This window comes from Plectropomus leopardus, chromosome 13, assembly GCF_008729295.1.
Source record: "Plectropomus leopardus isolate mb chromosome 13, YSFRI_Pleo_2.0, whole genome shotgun sequence".
NCBI lineage: Eukaryota > Metazoa > Chordata > Actinopteri > Perciformes > Serranidae > Plectropomus > Plectropomus leopardus.
In genome coordinates, this window is record NC_056475.1 from 5714909 (window position 1) to 5738826 (window position 23918).

At 37.4% G+C, this 23918-nt stretch overlaps 2 protein-coding genes across 3 annotated transcripts; both read right to left on the minus strand.

Annotated features, from left to right (window-relative positions):
• Positions 1–767: 767 nt before the first annotated feature.
• On the minus strand, positions 768–4481 carry btg4 (B-cell translocation gene 4). Its single transcript, XM_042499414.1, has 4 exons — positions 3992–4481; positions 3109–3246; positions 2038–2332; positions 768–1296 (listed from the first exon to the last, which is right to left on the minus strand). Exons 1-4 carry the CDS (start codon positions 4162–4164, stop codon positions 1084–1086), a joined length of 819 nt encoding a protein of 272 aa, XP_042355348.1. The 5' UTR covers positions 4165–4481; the 3' UTR covers positions 768–1083.
• Positions 4482–8169: 3688 nt separating this feature from the next.
• On the minus strand, positions 8170–22817 carry slc25a14 (solute carrier family 25 member 14). 2 transcript variants are annotated; one of them, XM_042498813.1, is made up of 9 exons: positions 22683–22817; positions 21981–22082; positions 20863–21001; positions 18314–18408; positions 12248–12333; positions 11696–11791; positions 11263–11387; positions 10925–11138; positions 8170–10784 (listed from the first exon to the last, which is right to left on the minus strand). In XM_042498813.1, exons 2-9 carry the CDS (start codon positions 22042–22044, stop codon positions 10743–10745), a joined length of 861 nt encoding a protein of 286 aa, XP_042354747.1. In that variant the 5' UTR covers positions 22045–22082; positions 22683–22817; the 3' UTR covers positions 8170–10742. The 2 variants fall into 2 exon arrangements, with proteins under 2 accessions (XP_042354747.1, XP_042354746.1); XM_042498812.1 differs by lacking the exon at positions 22683–22817 and having other exon boundaries at positions 21981–22179.
• Between the last annotated feature and the right edge of the window lie 1101 nt (positions 22818–23918).

The following is a 23918-nucleotide window of genomic DNA, read 5'->3' on the forward strand; positions in this document are numbered from 1 at the left end:
TCTACAATATTGTATGTCAGTTTGAGTTGGGCATTAGATGGTGTCCTTGTCCTGACAATGAATTTTGTCACCTGGTAACAGGTATCAATCAAATCTTCTCATCCAAGTCTTTCAAGAGGAAATAAGATTAATTAAAATAAATAAATAAATAAAAATTTAAAGGTACAATTTATTATTGACGCTTTAAAAAAAATCTTTTTATAATGTTTCTCTGTCTCTATCCATGTTGGTCATTTTCATGCACTATCATGTATATTACAGATCCCTGATGGTGAATGTGATTGGGGTTGCTGTGTAGGCAGTGTTGTTAGCTGATTGTTCTTACACACCAATCACTAACTTCACTACCAGTACAACCACCACCGCACACACAACTGCTCAGGCATGTTACCGTCCTGCACTGCTCTTACATTCAGACACTCACCCTTACAAATTCAGCAAAATATAAAATGCAAACAGTTTTTTCCTTTTATACCAGACTGTTTGGAAAATGATTTCATGGCTGCAGGGAATTATTATTGCATCATGACAGTTGGCTGCTTGCAAATCTTTGTCAGATATTAAAGCAAACAATGTTATTAAAACAAAGTTGTACTATATCCAGTTATTCATTGATATTTGTTTTAGCCCAATTTAAATTTCTCAAAAAAATGGTAAAGCTGCTAAAATGGTTTGGTTTTTGGTATGAGTGACTACATCGGCCAAATGTTAGTGAAATGTAAAAAAAAACAAAAAACAAACAAACAAAAACACATTGGGGCAACCAGCAGAGCTGACACGGACGCTTTTATTTCTTTTCAATGACAGTTCAATGTTTATTCACACTTACTTTAATGTTAGTTTAAAAACACACATTTACAAGGGAGAATAGTTTAAAATACATGAATATTTCAAAGTATAAAAACATGCTTAAACAGCATTACTTTAAATCATTAACACTTTAAACCAGATACCATTAATAATAATTATCCTTTAAATATTTGTTGACTGTCCTGTACACTTTTTTCCCCCCCAACAACAACAGGGTCTGTGGCTTCCGTCTCAAGCAAAACTTCTGTTTCTAAGGCGAAGGCTCGGTTCGCTTTAGGATCGAGATTTGCTGACCCAGTGATACTTGTCCACACGAGGTCCAGTGAAGGTGAATGTGGCTCTGTAGGACTTGAAGCCTTTCTGGCTGGAGAACTGGGAGGTTGGACCTCCAACTGGGGGAGCATGAGGTGGGAACGCATCCCCAGCAAAGGCCTTCCGCTTCTCCCTGAGCCACGTCTGAGGGGCGCCTGGAGAAAACTCACTGAACTGAAGAGGAGCAAAGGTTAGAGAGAAACAGTAAGAGACCACGTCCAAATTCCTTCAAAGGTTCATTCAGCAGAATTTAAACGGTTTATGGTCAAAAGATTGGTCTGCGTCTTTTGCATTTATTAAAAGATAAAGTTGCTTTTCTGGCAGTCTGTGTTCCAATTCTTACCCATGGTGACCCTGTAAAATCTGAACAAATTGACTTAAATAAATTAAAAAAAAAAAAAAAAACATAGCAAGAAGGCAATGAGTAATTTAAGAAAAAAAAAGCACAAAAATTATCAAGAAAAGAAAAAAGTCAAGGAAAAAGGAAATCACCAGAAAAAAGTGCTTAATAATATAAAATAATAATAATTCCATAACATAATTTTAGATCACTATAGTTTTCCAGTTAATTTTTTTGTAAATTTTTTCCTTAAAGAAAATTCTAAATCTATTAAATGTTGCAATTTGCTGGACATTTCTCACCATGTTGCTCATTGCCTTTTGTCCCATGTTTTCACAAGGAAATCAAGCCAATTTGTTCAGAGTTCAAAGGTTTAACATCTTGTGAAAGGCGTCTGAACGCAGAAAAGTGATGTTGATCCAAGTTTCAAGGGGTTAATGTAATATTTCTTAAAGGGTGTTTGGTGTAATATTTTATCAGCAGTTAAGTCTTTTAGACAACTATTTTTCAGGCTTTCTGTTGTATGGTAGGCATGGATAAAAGCTCAGGACTGATCCTTTGTGTATTCAACCTACCCGGTAGACACTGTTGGGGTTGCTGACAGTTGGGATGGTTTTAGGTTCGGGGTTGATCGGAGGGATCGGAGCAGGGCAGATAGTTGATAAGTTGCTGCTACTCATGCTGCTGTTGTTGCTCATGCTGTTGTCTCCGACCCCCTCCTCCTCATCGTTGTCGTCCGAAACGCTTCCTGATCGGACGTCGTGGCTTGCCCGCTCCACAGCGTCATGGATGCGGCGGGAGAATTCCCCGTCTCCACGCCGACAACTGTCCACCACTGAGACGCAGAATGGAGTGCTGTGTTCACCGTACCTGCAAAGATGTACAAAACCACCAAAACTGTATTTTTTATCAATTAATAAAAAGACTTGTCAACAGCATGTTTATACATTCATCAGAGATATACTCATTATCCATGTAAAACAGATCAGGAATGTTGTCTCTGAAACAAAAAGGGCCAAAACCAAATTATTTTGTGTGTAAACATACTCAGTGACGTTTCGAGGCATTTAGTGGAGACACAAGGAGAGCTACAGATTTTGGTGCAAACAAATCATAGCAACCAGCCGGTCTATTGGCTCTGAACTCCTGATCTTGTGTCAAGTCTGATGATGGCTCTGCGTTAACCCTTTAAAACCTGAGAATATTAATTTGATCTCCTCCCAAAACATGGAAAAAAAGGCATGAGCAACTGACCCAAAAGTTAAAGAAATCAGTAGAAAGTTACAAGAAAACTGAATGAGCAAAACACAAAACAAAAAAAAGTAAAAAAAAAAAACAACAAAAAACAAACAAAACAAACAAATAAGGAAATTACATGAGAAAAATGCTTAAAGTTCTAATTTTAAATATACATTTTTAACTTACTGGATATTTTTTCCTAGCCTTAAAAAAAAAAAAAAATCTTCCAATGTCTTGCAATTCGCAGAACATTTCTTACCATGTTGCTCATTGCCTTTTGCCTCCACATATTTGAAAAAAGTCAAACCAACTTGCTCAGGTTGCAGAGGTTTAAATACTTCTTAAAGAATGAATGCAGCAAAAAGAAGTGATGTCAGTTCAGGTTTCAAAGGGTTAAGTGTCCTGACCTGCAGGACACCTCTCCGGGGTCGACCCACACCGTCAGCTCCTGGGGAAGGCCCAGATCCTCGTACTGCACCGCACTCTGCTCGCAGGCCTGCTGCAGCACCGGGTCCTGCAGCTGCACACGGTTCATACGGAGACACCTGAAACACATATAAGTGAGCACAGAATTCACCTCTCTGTTGTGGTTACCAGTTTATTTTTTTTTTAATGATTGCCTTTAAGCACTTTATTAACCCCCAGTTAAGTGCAGAGTTGTGGTTCGCTTATGAGTCAGGACACTTGCAGAAACAATAAAATCTTAAATGAAAACTGATCTTTTCTAAAAAGCATTTCACCAATTTAAGTACACCATTTTATTTAACATGTTTTATGTGATTATTGTTTTTTTTTAAAGATGTTTTTTTAGGCCTTAGACAGGACAGACGTAGCCTTGAGGGGTGAGAGAGAGAGGGGTTGAAATGCAGCAAAGGGCCAAGGCCAGATTCAGACCCCAGGCTGCTGCAGCAAGGACACGCCTCTGCACAGGGTGCGCCTGCTCTAAAAACCGAGCCCCATGATTATTGTTTTTATCTTATATGCATGCTCAATAATAAGCAGGATCAAGATGATAAAAACATAAATTAAAGGGCAAACTACAAGACAAACTAAAAGAGGACATCACATAAAAGCAAGTCTATAAAAATGTGTTTTAATAAGCGATTCAAAAGAAATGAGTTTTGTGGCTGATGAATAGAATATTTTGTTGGAGAGACCAATGTTTTGTAAGTTTGGCTTTGATTTCTGTAATGAAATGACTACTATGATGTTTAATATTTAACTGGCCATTCTTAATTGATTTTCTTTTTTTAAATATCAACTCAAAAACTTAAATTGAGGTTTACTGACCTGTAGGCCTGTCCCTTGGTGGGTGCATTCAGGTGCCAGTGGTTCTTGTAGTTCTCAAACAGAGCTGAGGTGAGGGCAGCAGCGAAGCGCTCCCTGCTGTCATTATCCAGACAGCCATATCTCTTCACCAGCCGAGCCACAAAGAACACAGCAGCAGCGATCTCCTCTTTCATGGCTGTACTTTTTTTATCCTTAGCAAACCTGTACTGTTAAAACCTCCACAGAGAATAAAACATGTGTAGGGTGATCCTACTCTTATAGAAAAACAAAGAACATAAAAGAAACAGGACAAACTGGCAGCCAGACAACTTAAGCAAACATATTTGCTGCTGGAGCTCTACAGAGAGAAGTCAGCTTTGGTTTCTAAAGCTTTTACAACAATAAAAAAACCAACCAAAACATGTGTCTTAATCTGTGTGTGAAGCAGCAGCTTTTGGAAAACCTCACATATATCAAACACTGAAAGAGTCACTCTCTCCTTTTTCTCCTGTGGTTTAATAAAACCACAGTTCAGCTGTGTGACAAGCCCACACACCAGAAGCTGGTTGGCTTAATGACTGTCTGTGTGTGTGTGTGTGTGTGTGTGTGTGTGTGTGTGTGTGTGTGTGTAAGAGAGAGAGAGAGTGTGTAAATGAATGAGTGACCGCTTCCATAAAAGATAAAAATAACTTTTGGCTCAGAAAATCCAACAATTACTTACTCCACAGGACTTCAAAATAATGTCCAAAATGTGAAAAATTCAGGATATTTTATGGCAGAGAATGCTCTTAACTCTGGTTATAATAAAGTTTTAATGTGACGCTCTATGAACTTGTTTTTTCTTGTATTAACATTTATATTTTGTGTTACATTTCGATGCAGATAAATTTATACATCAATTGAATAACAAAAAATAAATATAATAATTATTAATTATATTATAATAATCTGAGGGGGTTGATTTTAATGAATTTTAAGGCCTACTATTTTAAAAACTAAATTTAAGATATTTAAAGACATTTTAAGGTCCTGCAGACACCCTGCTGTACTTTTATTAGAACTGCTATGTATATACTTATTTCCGTTAATGTCATTCTTTCGGAAATTGATTACACCGGCCCAACCTAATGAGCAAGAAGAAACAAACTGATACAGAAACAATCACAGCATATATTTTATTTGAGTGAACATTGAATTTATATAAAGCCAGACCCATTCTGTCAAAAAAAACTCAAAAAAATAATACTCCCCGCTTAAAACCTCCATCATAGAAATTCATAGTGAACAAGCGTAAAAGGTTATAGACAGCAATAATACACCAAAGTGCAAATAAGTGGAAATTTACAAAAAATATTTATAGATTTTCCTCTCCTGTCAGACTGCCACACAGATGTCAGTTAATAAGTGTTTAAAGATCAGAAAGATGAAATGTTTGAGTGATCTGCATCTCGATAGAAGTGGGGCACAAATAACCCCTTTAAAAACCTACATGAGGTTTTTTTTTTTTAGTAGAGGATCTAATATTTTGGCCTTTAAATGAAAAAAAATAATGTATAAAGTGTCACCAAAAAAACAAGCTGATAAACTAAAAGTCAGAGAGAACATGTTTTAAACACAGGTTTTAAATGAGATCAGGAGGAATGATGCCAACTGGCCAAAACCCCGATAAATGTCCAACATTTTCTTCATTTGATGAGTGTAACAGTGCTTTCGTTTTGTTCAACATGAGACGGAAACATAAAGACAAACAGAACTGATTCAGTCAAACACAGACAGACAGACTGCACGGTCAGGGACAGTTGGAGAGAAAGAGGGTGCAGACTGTGAAAAAAGTTGATAATTTTGTATTCCTTTTGAGCTACCTTAAACCTTAAAAAAATATGTGGGTTTTATGATTTGGGCCTCAGTGCAGATTGGAGATCTTTATTTTTGGAGTGTGAGGATAACACAGAGTTCAGCAAACAATGTGAAACTCTACAACCTAAAAAAATAAAAAATAAAATAAACAAAATAAAATAAAAAATACATTCAAGATCGACTTTCTAGCCTTTTCTGGAGCTTTCAACAGGGCAAAGATGAAACAGGCTCAAGATGCTCAATCAGAGAGGGCATCAAAGACATTTTTTCCCCCATAATTTTTAAAGGAATAGTACACTCCAAAACAGCTTTACTTGTGTATAACATTCACCTCTCTCGGCTCTCTATGGTCCCCGAAAAAGTTTTTTCTTTTAAGGATCATTTTTGGGGCTTTTCTTTTTGCCTTTATTTGATAGGGCCGAGAACAGAATTGAACCTGCGACCGCTGCAGTGAGGACGTAGCCTCTGTATGTACGTCTAACGTCGGATATTTACCAAAGCATATCTTCAGTGTAACTAATGACAACACAATCTGTACGCTTACAGTTCGCAATGAACTTTTCAGATAGCGTGACGTGACGTTTTCTTGTCACTGTGTACACAAAACACAAATGCCACACGTGAAGATTGCAGTCTTATTCTGACCGACTGTTTTCTTGCTCTGCTGTCAGTTATGACTGATGAAACACTTTCTGAAAATTGCTGTGTCTCATCATCCAAGTGTGCATGCATGTGCAATTCTAATTGTAATAATCCAAAAATGCTTTGTTTAGCAACAGTTCAGTGAAAATAGTTTTGTTCGGTCTTCCATGAGCCCGTGAATGGATACAAGAAACTTGGATAAAGGTGCACAGGAATCCTCAGAAAGTTTTCAGACATTTGATGAGCTTCTTTATCGTTTTTCAGCCTCTGTAAAGTCTGTTTGCACTTATGCTTTTTTTTCATCCTTAACACCACTCAATAAAAGCCCTTTTCTGGGACCATAAAGAGCCGAGGGAGGTGAGTACTACATATGTTAAGTGGGGAAACTATTCCTTTAATCAGAGCTCAAATTGTTCATCATGAAGATAAAATAACGGTTAAGGGAATTAATATTTAGGCAAATACAGGAGAGTTGCCAGTGTGATTGAATCAAAGCGCTAGTTAACAGCTCAAATTAAAACATTTTAAGAAAAAAATAAAACATGCCAGCGTGAGGATTAAATACTTTAAGCAGGAATGGTGAGTAGCATCACTCAACACAGAGTCAAATAAACAGATAAATCAGATCAAAAATAAAAAGCAGAGAAATAATTAGAAAATAGCTAAAACTCTGCAAAAACTTAAAACATAAAATTTGCAAGTATAGTTCTAAAACCAACTTTTACAACACAAACACGATGACACTGTTGAACTAGAAAACAATCAATGGAAACCCTTGTGGACATTTTAAAGGCTGGACAGTTCATGTAACACTGAACAGACTCTGCTATGCTATGACGTGATACTGGCGTGATCAGCTGAGAGCGAGACGTTCTTTAAAGAAAAATTCATCATGAACAAAGCGCTCATTTTCAACACTCACCTAAAGTTCTAAAAATACCACTTGAGATACTAAGAAACTGTTTTTGACCCTTGAATATGATGTTGCCACTTGCTGTGCTGAGCTTCCTGGAAATTTTATTATCTAATTTAGTTTAGTTTTCATAAATATAAACCAGGCCGAATATCACAACAGCACTTACATTCACAACAATGTGCAAAGTTACACACGAAGCAACTTGTTGAGCATGAAATAAACTTCTACATCCATCTTGATGGATAATTTTGTGCATTCATTTGTATCTCATCTTGATTAATTTTCATTCATATTTTTGCATCAAATGTAAATTTCTGTTGTGATTCTATTATAACGTATTGGCGGGCAGAAACCAGTTTAAATAGCGTCATCACTAATATGGGGACATTTGAAAATGCTGGTAAGGTGTAACGCCACTATTTTTCAACCTAGACCTTTATTTTGTTTTGTGCCTAACAAGCAACAATTTTATGCATTTATATCTATATAAAATTGTTAATCCTATTAGTCACTTAGACACAAAAACATGTGGAAATAGGGTCCAGGTTGAAATATACCAGTTTCCCTTCAACAAGTCAAACAGGCTTTTCACACTGACATTTTACTTTTTGCATGCGTGTCGTTCATGCTGCAAAGCTAAATCAATAAATGATTTCCATTATATAAACATAGAGAACTGTTTTCCATTAATCATTTGTTTATCCAAAAAACGCAATTATTGAAATAAAACAAAATAACATGAAATAAAGTTAAAAAAAAAAAAACAGGGAAAAATGCACCAGAATTTCCCAAAGATTACATTTTTGAATTCCTTGTTTTGTCTGACCAAGAGTCCAAAAATTGAAATATCTGAATTACTTATTAAGCAAAACACAGAAAATTAGTAAATCATTATATTTCAGTTTAGCAATGAAACTGTTGGTGATTAACCTTAATCGTTTCACTCAAACCATTACAAAAATCTCTTTTTCATCCCTCTCTTTTTTGATCCCTCTCTTTTTTTCCCATCCCTCTCTTTTCAAACTAAAAAAATTTATAATCATTATCATCCGGTTACAAGCTGGCCATGCTTTCTCAAACATGGTTGAACTGATCTCAGCATGTGAGCCTTTTTTGTTTCCTCAGTGTGGATGAAACAGAAAAAAACACAATGACATGTTTTCACCTTGACTCTATTCCTATGATTACCTCCTGCACTCAGACTAACTCTTTACTCAACAAGCTGATTAAACTTCAAATAAGCCTGATCAGAACCTGCACACAGTCTATAGGAAGATAAATAATTAAATAGATGAATGAATTGTAGGTTGCAGATATTGTCATACTTTGCTGTACTCGAGTACTATGCAGAACTGCTAACAGACGATTTAAGTGGCTCAGGAAAGCATGACCGCTGAGGTAACACCGAACATATCTCCTCACAAATGCACTGAAATGTACAAAAACAGCTTTTTATATTTTAACTGAAATATTGAGAACTGTAATCAAAATCTGTAGACAGTAACTAAAAGACACCCCATCATGTTGCTCCTCTGTGGTCAGAGGAGCAGCAATAAGAACAGGTGATCAACCTAAAGCGTAAGGCTGCAGCAGTGCCACTCTCTCAGGACACTCTCTCAAACACGGGACAATCAGTATTTGGAGATAATTCGCAGCATGTGGAAAGATTACTGTTCGGATATTGTTAAGAGAATTAAAAAATCAAGTTGTTTAAAATGCATTTGGTTTGTTTTAGAGATGTTATTCGTTTAATTAAAGTCTGTTATCAATTCCAAACTACACTACACTTTTCAGCAAAGAGTTTCTCCAGACAACCAAATTTTATGCAGACCCCCGAGTAGCTGCAAACAAAATCTCTTTTAAGAATTATCTACAAATAGATGAAACCCAGTTTGGTAGAAATACATTTTGGCACAAAAACACGCCTCCTCCTTTCATGCCATGACTTATCTAAAACGAGGAACACAACAGTAAGAATAGCGCAACAAGGCATCATATGTGCACCTGGACACGACAGGATAAAATACATCCACCTCTCTGTGAGTCTGTACAACAATTTACATTATGTACTGGATAATAATTATAATATAGTTATTAGCTTCCAATACAGCAGCAGACTGGAGGTGAGCAAAACAAAACAGAGATGTCTACAGCAAAATAAACATTCATCAGGAGTGACTGATCTGGATTGAACATTTCCTTAAAGTTAAAGAAATAAAATAAAAAGGAAGGAAAAGATCCTCTTTTGGTTGTGAATAAATGGGAGAAATGTTTTTCCCTTTTATCATAAGAGGCTTTGGTTCAGATTTTTGACATTTTCAAGTAAAACTTCAGTAGATGTTTAAGATATTCAGAGTTTGTGTTGTCTGGAAATTGCTTCGCCTGACAAACAATAAATAGCAAAAAAGTTTTTTTTCCTACAAGTTTAAAATTTATATAGAAAAAGGGGATTTTTCCGACTCATTAAGAGATTCAAAATTGCATTTCAGAGGCTGGGTGGCACCTTTTATCCACACGTTAATGTACCAGAGATAACAACATATCTCCGAGTGTCACTTTCCAAACATTTTTAATTTGGTTAACAACTAATCAGTCCCTCCAGGATGTCGCAATCGCAACTGTCAGTTTCTTAATTCTGCTCTCTCTGTCAAACAACCTGTAACAGTCAGTCTGCTATTTGTACCACTCTTCCATGCAATTCTTCAACATTCAGCAGTAAAATCCGAGCACATTTCATGCAGTGCCAGCGCATTTAAAATACAGGGTTCCTACACTTCAATCAGTTTAAAATTCCATAATATTTTCTTCTTTTTTTAAAACCTCCACAAAATGTGCATGTGTGAGCTGACATTCTGCAATTCCTCGGCTTATTAACAAAAGAAATTACAATGTTTTTCTTCGCAGGAATCCTGAGCAAACAATCCTCTTGGTTTAAGAAAGGCCAAAGTTCACAAGATTCAACTCACCCAATCCGCGGCGGTGAACTCTGTCTTTCCCATCAGCTTGAGGATAATAAACCTAGTCTTCCAGACTTTCAGTCATCTGCTACAACCAAATATTTAGCTGCCTGGGGAGTGTCGGAGGTGGCTGAAGGTGAGCGTAATCACCAAAGCAACGGTCCTTAAAACAGTACGAGAACATAACCAGTGACAATAAATAAAACACATTGCAAATTCAGAAGAGAAATCAACATAAGATTTGGATGAGCATGGACAGGTGGGTAATATCGTATCATTGGTATGAATTTGTAGGGAGTGTGATTATACTGGTGCCAAAACTCCAGGTGCTGCCGTGCTCACACCCCACTTATGCCCAACACAGTCTAACAGACCAGTGAAGTCCCACTTCATGCTCCCATTAAAACGGGAGCTTCTTCAGCTGCTCGAAGGTGATGAAGAACTGAGACGTGTGTTAAGGAGAGAGTCACAATTTATAACAGTAAACAAACTGAAGCTGCTCAGAAAAACTCTCCACATTTTTTCTAAGCACCATAAATGATCAAAGTCTGATTTTCCACCTTTGTAGATTTTAAAGGATACAATGATGTTCCAAGGTCCCAGCCGCAGCCAGTTAGGCCAGAATCCCTTATAGAGAGCGAAGAAGCCCTCGTTCTTCCACGTCTGCATCACTCCGTCAAGTGTTCCTTTGTACATGGGGCTCCCCGACAAAACTCGCTGGTTCATCATACGGGTCCTGACCACGTCCACAGGGTTGGAAGCCAGCGCGCCCGCCAAGCCACACGTGAAACTTGAACTGTGCACACATACAGACATGAAGGTTATCAAAGTGGGAGTCGTCCACCTCTACAAAAAATACAGATAAACAAAAGCAGTGCACTGCAGCCACAGACATAATATAGGATCAGAATAAAACTTACATAAAATGTGTCAAAATTGTGTCTCCCATGACGCCAGAGCGAAGGAGGTGCTTCTTTGTTATGTCATAAACAGGAAGTTCAACTCCGACAACAATGGCTGCTCGCTGCGCTGTGGGGATGACACCCTGAGACAGAAAATAAGTCTGATCGTAAAACTAGGTCAGAGAGATAAACAATGAGCTTAAAATCGCCCAAAAGCTCGGTAAAGCCGAGGAGAGCGTCAGATTCAGGTGATCATTTGCTGCAAGGTCTCAGTTTCAACACACACACACTTTCAGCACACACCTTCATGTCTGTATGTCACAAACATGAGTTTATGTTTTGTATTACGACAATTTTAGCCATGAAGTCAAAAAAATGTACATCTTATGTGAGACTCCTCTCCACATACATGCATAAGGCAGATACACATGCCTAAACATCCAGCACTCACTCTCCAAAGCCCTCTGGTGCCCTCCGTCTGGTAGATGTTGATGAAGTTGGACATCATGCTGCCTTGCAGAAGACTGCCCTGCGCCTGCATTCTGATCTGGAACAAAAACAGACACACACACACACACACACACACACACACACACACACACACACACAAATTTACAACCCAGCACTTCACTCTGAATTCAGATTTAAGGGCTCATTTTAAGCAGCTGTAGGAATAAAGCCACTCTACTATTCAAAACAATTAATCAATCACAAAAAAATACCAAAAAAAATATCAATACATTTCCTGTTCAATCATCACTCATTTCTACAGAAATCAGCAGTATATCTTAACAATTTTTACAATTTACAAGCTGAATCATTATTCTTGGCACAAAAAGACATAACATTTAGACCATGTGACACTGAACCCGACACCCAGGAAAGTCTGATTTGGTTGATTTTTAGGGACTGTGATCAGGTAGCAGTGGATGACTGGCTGGTTTGATGTTGATTAATAATAAGCAGTTTAGTTTGAACCTCGTCCCCAAACATAAAGAATCACCTTGAGGACGTCAGTGGGGTTGGCCAGAGAAGAGGACAGGACTCCAGACACGACACCACAGAAGACGTTGATGACCATCGTCTCGTCTGGCAGGGAAAAGACAAGAAATGATATGGATTAACACACATAAAAAGCAACCAAAAACACACAAGCTGATTCAGATTAGGCTTTAATTTAAAAAGTATAAATAAAAGTATAAAAGTATAAAGTACAGATTTCTACAGGGGTGATATGTTATTACTGTAGATCATAACATTGTCATGCATGCGCTCCACTTTAACAACTGGTGTCTCATTTTCAAATAGGGTTGCAGACGGTCTTTATATTTCTGGGAATTTCCTAGAAAAGTTAATTATGGTCTACTGCTTAGAGCTCCCTGCAGGTATGCAGAATTTAGGTCACAGAGAGAGTTTTGTGAGAATTTAAGAAATCATCATGTATACTTTCTTTTTACATGTTCATATTTTTTCTCACCACAATGTTGGAGCTGACTGTATACATAAAACCTTCAAACAGTCGCAACTTTCTCACATTGGTCTCTCTCTGATGATGTGTCAAACTCCACCCGCCAGGCACTCCAAGCAGATCAAAACCAGAATACACACTCTGTAAATTCGCTTTAAATAAACAGGAACTAGAGTTAGCAATTAGCCTCGGCACAGTTTGTTAGCAAGTAGTGGCTCTCGTTAGTAGAAACTCAGCATGGTGTCTGAGAAGAAGGAGAAGGAGAAGGAGAAGGAGGAGGAGGAGGAGGAGGAGGAGGAGGAGGAGGAGACGGACTGAGTTTAGAACAGTAGTTACAGTGATCCTTGACCAAATAGTGTGGCGGTCCTCGCGCCGCTCATTTTTTTGGGCAGGTGAAACGGGCGTTCGATCCCACCACAACCACAGGGCAAACCAAAGCCTGTATCAAAACAAGCATTGAGAACACAGTGGCACCATTGTGGCAGAAGGCATGCAGCGTGGAGAGGCACAACATTCAACAGAAACAAAAAAAGAGCTTTTGAGCTTTTTGTGTTTTGGCAGTTGATGTACCATACCAGATTATATCTCAGAACTAATTTGCATCTGCTGTCGCTCGGCAGGTCAAAACAAATACACAGCGCAATGACTTGATAATTGTACAAGATCTTGTACAAGTTGTACAAGAAGAAGAGACAAGAAGACACAAGACAGACAATACAACATAAAACTACATAAAAAGAGCACATCACTTAAAAAACACAGATTAAAACATTACACATAATAGTGCACCGCAAGTGAATGCTTGTCAAACTGCAACAAGTTATAAAATCCAGAGTTTAAGGTCAGTGAGCAGCTTTTAACTGTCTTTTCAAGGTGGTTCTGATTTGAGTTTTTAATACTGTCTTTAAACTCCACAGCAAAGATCTTAAAATAAAGACATTACAACACACACAGAATGGTGAGCGTGAAAATGAGGATTATTCCAACGACAAAATAACTGATACCTGGACCGTAGCAGGATCACTGCTGAAGGTTGTGATAATGACGTCAAGTAATCGTTATTTAAGACATACCTGAATAAAGTGAATATTACATTGAAATAATAATCGAGGGTTGCCTAAAATTCTCTCTGTTACTTCTAAAACAGACATCTTTGAATGAAACAAACCGTATCCGGTAAGATATGAAGCATTTTAACTTTTACTGAAAAAGATGAGACACTAAAATTGAAGTTACTGCACTTTGCATTTGCATTATCTATAAGAGCTGTTTACAGTAATACAAAGGCACAGTGCATTAACTACAATTTATGTGCATTCTTTAAGGTCATAGGGTAAATCCTTAATCGTGGCTTTTTGGCATAAATAATACTTTATGAATACCTATTCAATAAGTGCATTACCACTTTTCTACCGATAATACATTTGACTGAATAGTTAAAAAACTTTACACTAGTTTCAGTGTTAGTGTAATGGCAGTGGTTAGCCTTTGTAGGGCAGTGTAGTCCGGCATATAAACCCCAGTGAATAATTTTGTGCAAATGAAGTGTAAGGTAGTGAGCTTCAGAGGTGCTGGTAGGTTAGCTGCTTCTCCCAATGTTAAGCAAATTATTATATTTTCAAAAAAAAAAAACAACTGAACAACTCCTTTCAGATAAGTCCTAACAAATGACAGAAATAAAACATCCAGCTTCACTCTTTCATTCCCTTCAATCACTCAGATCTGGTCTCCTGTCTTGATCTACTCTATTATTCAGAGTTTCTATCTTATGTGCACTAATTGGCCATTAAATATTGAGAGGAACAGAAGGACAGATGGGGAGAGAAGAGGGGGAAAAAAAACAACAAAGCGGAAGAAAGCGAACAAAGAGAGACGGTGAAAGTTGGAGGGACCAGTCAATGGGGAAAGACAAATTACAAATAAAAAAGCAGATGCAGAGGGAATGGAGGAAGAGCCTGTGGTCACAAACTTCCTGCTCCAGAAAACATGCTGGCACCAGACAATTGCTGATAAATGTATTGCACATATGGCTGATAACTCAAGTGGTTCTCTATGTCTCTTTATATTCCAAATTTCTTATTGCCATATGTACAACAATTACAATGAAGATCTTAGATCTCAGCCTCCCTAACAATGCTCATTAATTATGCATTAAAATAAAGCAAGTAAAAATGGGAATCTAATAGGGGTAGGGGATAAACTCAATGCAGCACAGTATCGTGGAAATTTGTTTGGCCATATTATATAGGTACATGAATGCCAGTTAATATTTTCTTTATTACAGAAATAATAAATAATACTGCAAATACAAACTGAACCTTTGGTAGCCATCTAGAATAATAAAACCTATTGCTTTTTCGGTCCACTAGATACAGGTTGCCGCAATAAACTCAATTGAAAAACTTACCATTAAAACTTCCAGCTTATTAGATAAAACAGATATTGACAAAGTTTCTCTTAGGGGATTAACAGTTGAACAAAGGTAATAAATCACAATATATGTCACGGCAATACTTAAAATTTAATATTGCAATATTATTATATTGTGACTAAAGCATCATGATAATATCCTAAGACAAAAAAAATGCAGAAAATAAAATATGAGATTAAAATATAACATGTACATAGTATGAACAATTTTTTTTCTTCACATTTTTAGAATTAATGCATGTTAAAAATACAAATGGTTGTGATGGGACAAACTTATGATTTACTGCACAACAGCAAACAGTGTTAATTACATAGCTATTGTTCATGGAAACAAAAATCACATGGGAATGACCTATAATTAACTGCCCTAGTTTAAAGCTGCACATAACCATTATTCATTGATCAGTCTGTTGGTTATTTTTTTCAAATAATCACTGAGTCATTGTGCTATGTCCTCACTCTAAAATGTCATGTCTTGATTGATATTCAATGTAAAAAACAATATTGCGTTTCCCAAAAAAGGCAGGTAAGCTGAGAAGCTGAACGTGGAACATGTTTGGCATTTTTTTCTTCAAACATGATTATTACAATCACTAATAAAAGTATCTCTTTTAGCTCTGAATAAATCAAGTTTATTTCCTTGCATCTCACTGTGACACTTTTCAAGAGGCTACTTTTGCACACACTTCAGTCACGCTGAAGTTTTGACAGATTTAAAGCACTTCACTGAGCAGCAATCCTGTCGTCTCTTTGGGTTCTGAATGATGGAAGATTTCCATTTCAATTAAATATATAGAATGTTTGCGCTCCATATGAGATCGATGTCAGACAGGAGGGAAAAGGCACTCTGGAGCACTTACAGCTGCAGTGTGAATGTAGTCTGACTCACGCTCTCAATTTCCCTCAACTCTCCCGTTGCCTCTCTCTCTGTCTCCTCTCCTCCCTCTCCATCCATCCATCTATTCCTTCCTTCCTAGAAGCTCTTTGTCTCTTATTTAACTTGCAAATTAGTGCCGGCAGGTTAACGCACTCAATGTGCTTCCAGGCGGGTCAACACGGGTTTGTCACGACACATCCAACCCTTTTCTGGCGGATATGGGGTCGTACAGCCATACACTCAAAGGCACATACAGTTTTACTGCTGCATACTACTTTGATTGTGGTAAAACTTGCAACTCCTATTATATCCATTTCTGCAATGCCAACAGAAGAAACTTACTACCTGCTGAGTGACACCAAAGCACCCCACCTGACTGCAAAACACCCTAATGTATCATAAGAGGAGAGTGGAGCAAGGGGCTTTTACCATTTAAGGCAAAAAAAGATATTTGAAGTCCAACAGAGGGTTCGAGGATTACAGAATCTCGGGATGAGAAATAAGAAAAAGCAGCATGCAATCAGCAGAGCCAGAATATTTTTGACTTCTAAAGTTGGAGAAAACATACTAAAAAAGATTTTTGAAGGACAAAAAGATTTAAGCATTGTTTTAGAAACATTACCTTTAAATGTGTCTTCTTTTTATTCAATATAACACACATGAAACCAGCACCACTCTAGCAGTCTGTTGAATTAGTTTACTGTCCAATAAATACGATATGCATTATATATTTAAAATACTTTGGTCAGTGGAATTTGACTGCAGCTTAGGTTGAGCTTGAGTCCTGTTAAAAAAACATTTCACTGCTGAAAAGATGGTCTTTTCATAAAACTGGATGGTTTGTGACATAGAAAGACAAGAAAAACTCGGTTTTACATGACTGGAGAAAACTGAGAATAAGGACTGTGGCATTTGCTTTTGCTCAAGTACCAGAATGCACTGCAACACGCTGGACCAAAAAACGCTCCTGCTGGTGGGTGGTTTAATGTGATTTTGTCCGTTTTGACACAGGAAAGTATAAGGCAGCCAGCTTGTAACTAATGATCTTAAATTGCTGTTAAACTGTAAGATAAAATGTGTTTCTGAAAACAGTTGAGGCGAGAAATATGGAACATATTTACAGAGTCTTGGCACAATAAAGCCATCAGCTGAAGATACACTGCATTTGGGCCTTTACTATTCTGAACTTTTACCACTGTACGACTCTCTAGTAAGTAGAAGTAGTATTCAACAGTATTCAACAGTATTCTTATTATACTTCACTGTAGGCATGGCATCAGTTAACCGTATAAAATGCAAATTTACGTAAATGTTCCCAGCTGTTTAGGGGTTGTTTCTAATCTAACTCAGTTGGCTAAAAGGAGTTTTACATATTGTGGTGCTGGAGGACTAACTGGGGTTTCTGGTTGGGTTTGTAATCAATGGCTGTAATCAATGCTTAAAGAACAAGCGTGTTTTGTAGGAAACTGCATGAGCCTTAAACCAGTCAAAGCCACAATGCAGATATGACCTGAGTTCGACTTGTTTAATGCTTTCAAGGTTGTATGAGATCTGTGACATAAAAGAAAATTGCACTAACCTGGAAAACTTGTATTGAAAATATTCACAGCAGTTCTACGAATGCTAGGCATGGTTTGATACAATTTAAAGTTACAAAAAAAATTTAAAGATGCATGTTTGTTTGTGCACTGGCTGTTCTGTTGGTGTTTTTTATTGTACTCTTAAGCGCTTTATAAAATCAATAAATAGATGTTAAAAAAACTTGGCTATAAGTGTAGAGTTTGAGGATGAAAAAGTTAACAAAAAGCGGTTAACAGTAGGGCTATTAGAATTACGAATCAGTTTTGAAGTCTGAACGGGCTCCATGGTATGTTCAGTGTAACAGTGACATTCACGGTGCAAGCAACGGATTGCAAATGCACAGCAGCATTTTTTGCAACACTCAGCATCAACAAAAGACAGACACTTTGTCCTATTAACTTGCTGTGAGCTGTAAATTCACAACTTCTTCACCTTACAGTGCAGTCTCCCTCTCTCTCTCCGTGCCTCTGCCTCTGTTCGCAGCTGCAAAGATTATTGTAAAAGTCAACAGCGCTCGCTCCTCACCAAAATCCGGGGACCAAAACCTCTCCAAGAGTAAAATGCACAGAAAAAAACATCTACTTGACTTGAAGCAATCTCTGTCAAATGAGGATCTCGGGCTGATTTTTTGAATCTCCGACTTTCAAGGGGCAACTCCAGTTAAGAGAGACGTAGGAGACAGGACGTTAAAGGCAGAAATGGTCAACACTCACCTTCTGGTTGACTGACAAACAGCCTCTTCAGAGAGTTGTAGGTTCCTATCTTGATTGTCCCATAAGAGGCTTGTCTCAACAGTGCAGGAGAAATTCTGAGAAGAAAGGCAATATATGTTATTAATCTTTATCCTGGGGATAAACTGAAGGCAGGTGCAGGAGGAGGAGAAGAAGTGCGAATCATGTACTTCCCTAACCTGACTGTGTTCATGTGGCTTAGGATGCAAATCAACAAAATGTCACTCTTATAGAGGAGCATGAAATCCTGGATTATTGTTGCAAAAAATCTTAATAATCGTAGACAAAAACCCCTTGAATCACACATTCTGCTTGATAAGTCAAAGAGAAGCACAATGAAATATATTTCCTGTCCCGCTGGGCTTCTTTCAAGTTGGATTCAGCAATATCACAGTTCAACCACCCACAAAGTGTAACAGCACTGTGTGCAAAGCTTATTACTGCATATCATATTGAGCACATGCTGTTTCCATCAGCATGGAGCATGTCGCCAGCTTGTAGCAAAAAGAAGTAACTAGATTTACTTAGCAGGTGTTTAACTGAAAGCTCTCTCTCCTGGGAACAGAGGGGCATCTGGGGCTACATTCACTACTTCCTGGAACTGAGAGCTCCGACTGCTGCAAGCCAAAAGAAATCCTTTTGAGCTCTTCCCAGAAATTACTCCATAAAATTACAGTTGAATCCTACTTTAAATCCTTCAATAAAGCTCTGTCTGTAAGGTAAACTGTGAAAAGTAAGTGGGAACGCTTTTCTGTAGCTTTATTATTCTTTTTTTTTTTTTTTTTTTTTTAGATATTATTATAGTTTTAAGCAAAGGGAAGAGATATCTGATAAAGTGGTCCAGAGCAGATTGCGCAGGGATGATCCATGTTGTGCAGATTAAATTAATTTAATCCCATTACACAATTAATGCTGTATCACAACCTATTTCATTCTCATCTGACAGGCGCATCAACTCAGCAGTGGAGAAGGGCTGATATCCGTTTTTGCCGGTCCAGTGCTTTGTCACGATGTCACGGTCTGACAATTATAAAAGTAGCATAAGTGACAGTAGCTGTGTTTGTTTACTTTTTGGGCTGATGAGGGGAGACATTTATTTATTTTTTTAAATTTATTTTTTTCTAACCCATATTTAACCAGGTAGGGTTAGGGTTGAGATCAACTATCTCTTTTTCAGGGGCGACCTGGCCGAGGCAGCAGCATGACGAAAGTCACAAAAAGTTATAAAAACATAAGATAAGATGTACGGTAGACATGTGGAAATTTAAAATACCTACGCACTATGACAAGCACCAACTGATTCACTCACCCTTGTACTTGTGAGAGCTACATTGAAGAGTTATTCTATTAAAAAGACTAAAACTGCACTAATATGGCAACATTTTGGATTTGAAGCCAGTGAAAGAGGTGTCCTTACTGGCTGCAAGCGTGTGAGCTGAACTTTCGTTGGACGCTTTGTTATTACTGTTATCTGCCACTCTCTTTGAAAGTGCTGCAGTAGAAGAGGACTGGTTGATTCATACAGTTGAAATGGATGCATTTTAATACAAATCTCATTTCACTATAAAAACCTAAACACAGTGTCAGCAGGCTGGAGGGAGATCACTGGGAAGATGAATGTTCCTGTTAAGGAATATGACTGTCGCTAAAAACAAGCTAGGCTAAAATAACTTGCTGTCGGCTACACTTGTATGTAATTTCCAGTAAATTTCACAATATAAAACATGTTTTCTGATTTAAAAAGTAATGCTACACATGTATGTGTACAAATGGTCTGATCTCAAGTGCACGGCTGATATTTACTGTTTTGTTTTTTGGCTTTTTTTTTTTACATGAAGTAACAGAGGTGCATATTTTATGGATTCATTTTTGACAGAGAGCTCCGGTGTTATGTGATGCTATGTGATCCCGAGACACTCGCTTTCTGTTGTGATACGGTGTCATAATGTTCCACTCACTGACTGCTAAATCATAGGGGAAAAATTTGGTCAACTGGTCTGTTCCTGTGTTTTGGCTTAATATCAAACCAGTTTGAACATTTTTTCATCAGCCCAATCCTACTGAACAGCACTGATGATGTAAGACTGTTACTGTGGGCTACTGATGGCACCCATTTTCACATGGTCTTTTTAATGCCAACAAAGTAATGGTCCAGTAAATACAGCAGTAATTTGTCTCTACTTAGTGTTAAATTGACAAATAATTCAAAATGTTTGCCACATTGCGACATATAGGCATCACACATAGAAATATGTATATTCAGATTGTTGTGATTATGGATTGGTTTCCTGTGAAGACCATGAAGGACTAAGAAAGCACACTGGAATAATTAATCCAAAGCATATGAGCTATAATAAAAATGATTGAGTTTTTCTGAATTCGGCCCTCGACCATCACACACTCTCTGTTGACTGTGCTCCAATGCAGCATGCACTTGATCTGATCTTGAAAAATAAGCTGTGGTGCCCAAATTGTGTGTAAACATAACATATCATGTTTATACAGTGCCTAAATAAAAACACATTCCGTACCCAGAATAGAGCGCTCGGATGCCCTCCTCCTTGCCAATCCTGAAGAGGGCATGAAACATGCCCCTGTAGCGCACCTCCGTGTACTGGGACTGACCCTGGACCTGCAGCCTGGTCTTAGTCAGGTCGATGGGAAATGTCCCTAAGGATTAAAATTATGAGAATAATATCAAGAATGATAAAGATCAACTGAATAAGTGTAGTTATAGAGACAATTAAGCATTCAAGATATTTTGTGCCCTTCTCAATTTCATACTGCTCAGTAACCCCAGTTTCCATTCATCATTTCATTATTACATTTACATTTTATTACATTTGATTCAGAGCACAATATATGTTATAATAAAATAAAGATAAAAATAAAAACACAACTTAACCTGCTTGCCAAATTATAGCTCCTTTTCAGGTGCTGGAAATGGCAGAGAGAACTGAAACAGATATTTAGTGCTAACACAAAAGTTACTCTCTCTAGTAACAAATTATTTTTATATGTAGGAATTGGTTTATAACTTTTCTCAGTACCTTGCACAACACTGGTTGCAATTAAGTCCTCACAACCTCAAATTTAAGGCCTAATATTTATAAAATTTAAACATTTTGACGCACAGATATCCAGTGTACAACACAAGAGTATAAACCACATGATAGTAAAACATCAATATAAGCTATACAAAAATAACTTTTTTTAATTTTTGGTAATTATAATATCTGAGGGGTGCAAACTGGGTCTAACTGACTTACTATGAATATTGCTGTTTGTGCAAATATGCAATATATATAATAAATATATAATATATATATATATAAAATATATATATATATATATTTAAGCACTGCTGGCGTAAACAATAACGTGACTAAATTCTAACTTTGTGAATTATCTGTAGTTGCAGGACAGCAAATGTTGCGTGCAAAAAAAGGTTTGATATGTATTCGGCTGGATGCATCGTTCCCTTTATGAAACCACCATCACTTAGCAGGTGCTGATGCAGAATTATCTCGTGGCTGCAAATGCATGTAATTTAAAAGACATTTAGCTACATGTTCTGCCATAGCAATACAATGAATTAAGACCAACAATATGCATGGGTCTGCATGTCCCGGTACATCACGTAGCCTACCGAATTCTGCGACAATCGAGGCCATCCCTCCGTAGATGAACGGCTTCCAGTTCAAGTTTGCCATCTCCGTGGCGGCGGCTGCTTCCACCTGCTGCAGCCCCGCTAAAAACAACAACAAGCAGCCCAGACAGAGGTCAACACAGTGATGCAACCTCAGACAATACAACATGGCGATAAACATTTGAGATCTAAACGAGGCTACAGATCAACGAGGCTCCTCAGCATCAGCATCCCAGCATACTGCGCCGGAAAGAGACGCCCTGTGAGGAGTACCGAGGAGAGAGGTATCGTATTGTTGTGAGGGTCCCTATTGGCTGTGAGGTACGTCAATCAAATTTTGAAGCAATCTGATTGGCTGGTACGCTGGGGAGGCGAACCCTGACTGACAGCTCGGTGGCAGCAACAGTGTAACGGGAATTAAATTAAGTTATTTATAATCGTTAATGGTTGTCATATGATCACGCCAATTTATAAACAGTATATAAATCAGAAACTTTAGCTTCAAAGTAAAAATTTAAAATGTACAAAATTTTAATTTAGTACACAGAGATGGCCGTCCCAACTGTTAATGACGTTTCCCTCGAAGCAGATGGCTCCTGCTAGGCTAACTGCTAGTCGGCTAACACTTGTGGAAATTACTAGCCAGCTTGTTAGCGAGTTTACCAGTTAGCGACCGTTACAGTCAGTCAAAATGTCACGTACCTTTAGTGTCGGTAAAATCAGAGGACTGCTACTTCACTTGGTCTGCCATGACTTTGAATACACGCGTGGCTTGACTTTAATAAAGTGCAAGCAGAAAACTTCTTGCCCGCTGTTAGCTTTCCATTTCAGCTAATGTCAAACACACCAGAAACACACTTCTTCTTCTTCTTCTTCTCCTTTGAGGTTTAACTGTAGCTGACTTCTGTGGTGATGCAATGCTGCCACCTGCTGGAGAGAGCGAACTACTACAGACTACAGGTGAGTCAGAGTTTCCACATCAGTCCAGACACTTTCACCAAACTCCAGCAATCTTTTCATTTCTTTCATTGCCTTGAATTAAATTGTATCATACTGGAATACATGTTGTGTTTTCAAAAACACAGGAAGAAGGCTATGAGCAAACCCCAAAATTAGCAAAACAAAAACAACACAAGCAAAAAAGAGACAAAGAAAAAAACAAGACCAGTTATACTATATTATATACTGTTCTTTTAATTTCTATTCATCTATATTAAGCCATACTTTACTATTTTTTATTTTTTTAAATATTTTTTTATAAATATAAAAAATAAAAAATAGTAAAGTATGGCTTAATATAGATGAATAGAAATTAAAAGAACAGTATATAATATAGTATAATTTAGTACATTACTAAAAATTCATAAACAACTGATATATCTACTTAGACTAACAGATGCATGGGGTAAAAATGACATAAAAGCTTTTTAAGAACAATGATTTTACTTTATTGGAGTAAATGTTAGGGTGTTAGAGTGGATCTGTCTAAATAATAATATCAGATAACCAAACACACCTGCTGCGTGTTCTTACATATTGCATTGAAACTGAATAGGAAAGTCATCAATCATGTCACTTCAAGAGACAATAGGCTGGTATTTATTCACCACTGTTCAACAGCAACATGCTTTTTTTTCTATAATTCATTTACTCAAGCAAACATCTTGACTTAGAACACCTTGTTTTATTTTACCATAACCTCCTGGGTGTTGTGGCTAATGATGGAGGGAATGTTCCACATTCTCAGTTTATACAAAAATGTTAAAAAGTAAAATTGTCACTACAGCCTAACAGAGCTATGCTCAAAAGTAGAAGTCACTTTGCATTATTACCACACATTTTTATTGCACCGTCAAAGGCCAGTTTTCATCTTTTTTTTGCTGCAGTGTGTTCCTGTTATATCTATTGGATTGCGTAACCCAAAACTCTTTTTAAACC

Bases quoted from the DNA above. Each gene is read 5' to 3' on its own strand.
- slc25a14 (XM_042498812.1), bottom strand. From the start codon at position 22,161: ATGTTTATCGCCATGTTGTATTGTCTGAGGTTGCATCACTGTGTTGAC. The intron at 21,002-21,980 runs GTAGGCTACGTG...TTTAATCCTTAG, and splicing joins CTCGATTGTCGCAGAATTCG to GGACATTTCCCATCGACCTG. The intron at 18,409-20,862 runs GTACGGAATGTG...CTTTCTTCTCAG, and splicing joins ATCCGAGCGCTCTATTCTGG to AATTTCTCCTGCACTGTTGA.
- btg4 (XM_042499414.1), bottom strand. From the start codon at position 4,164: ATGAAAGAGGAGATCGCTGCTGCTGTGTTCTTTGTGGCTCGGCTGGTG. The intron at 3,247-3,991 runs GTCAGTAAACCT...TATGTGTTTCAG, and splicing joins ACCAAGGGACAGGCCTACAG to GTGTCTCCGTATGAACCGTG. The intron at 1,297-2,037 runs GTAGGTTGAATA...GCTCCTCTTCAG, and splicing joins ACCCCAACAGTGTCTACCGG to TTCAGTGAGTTTTCTCCAGG.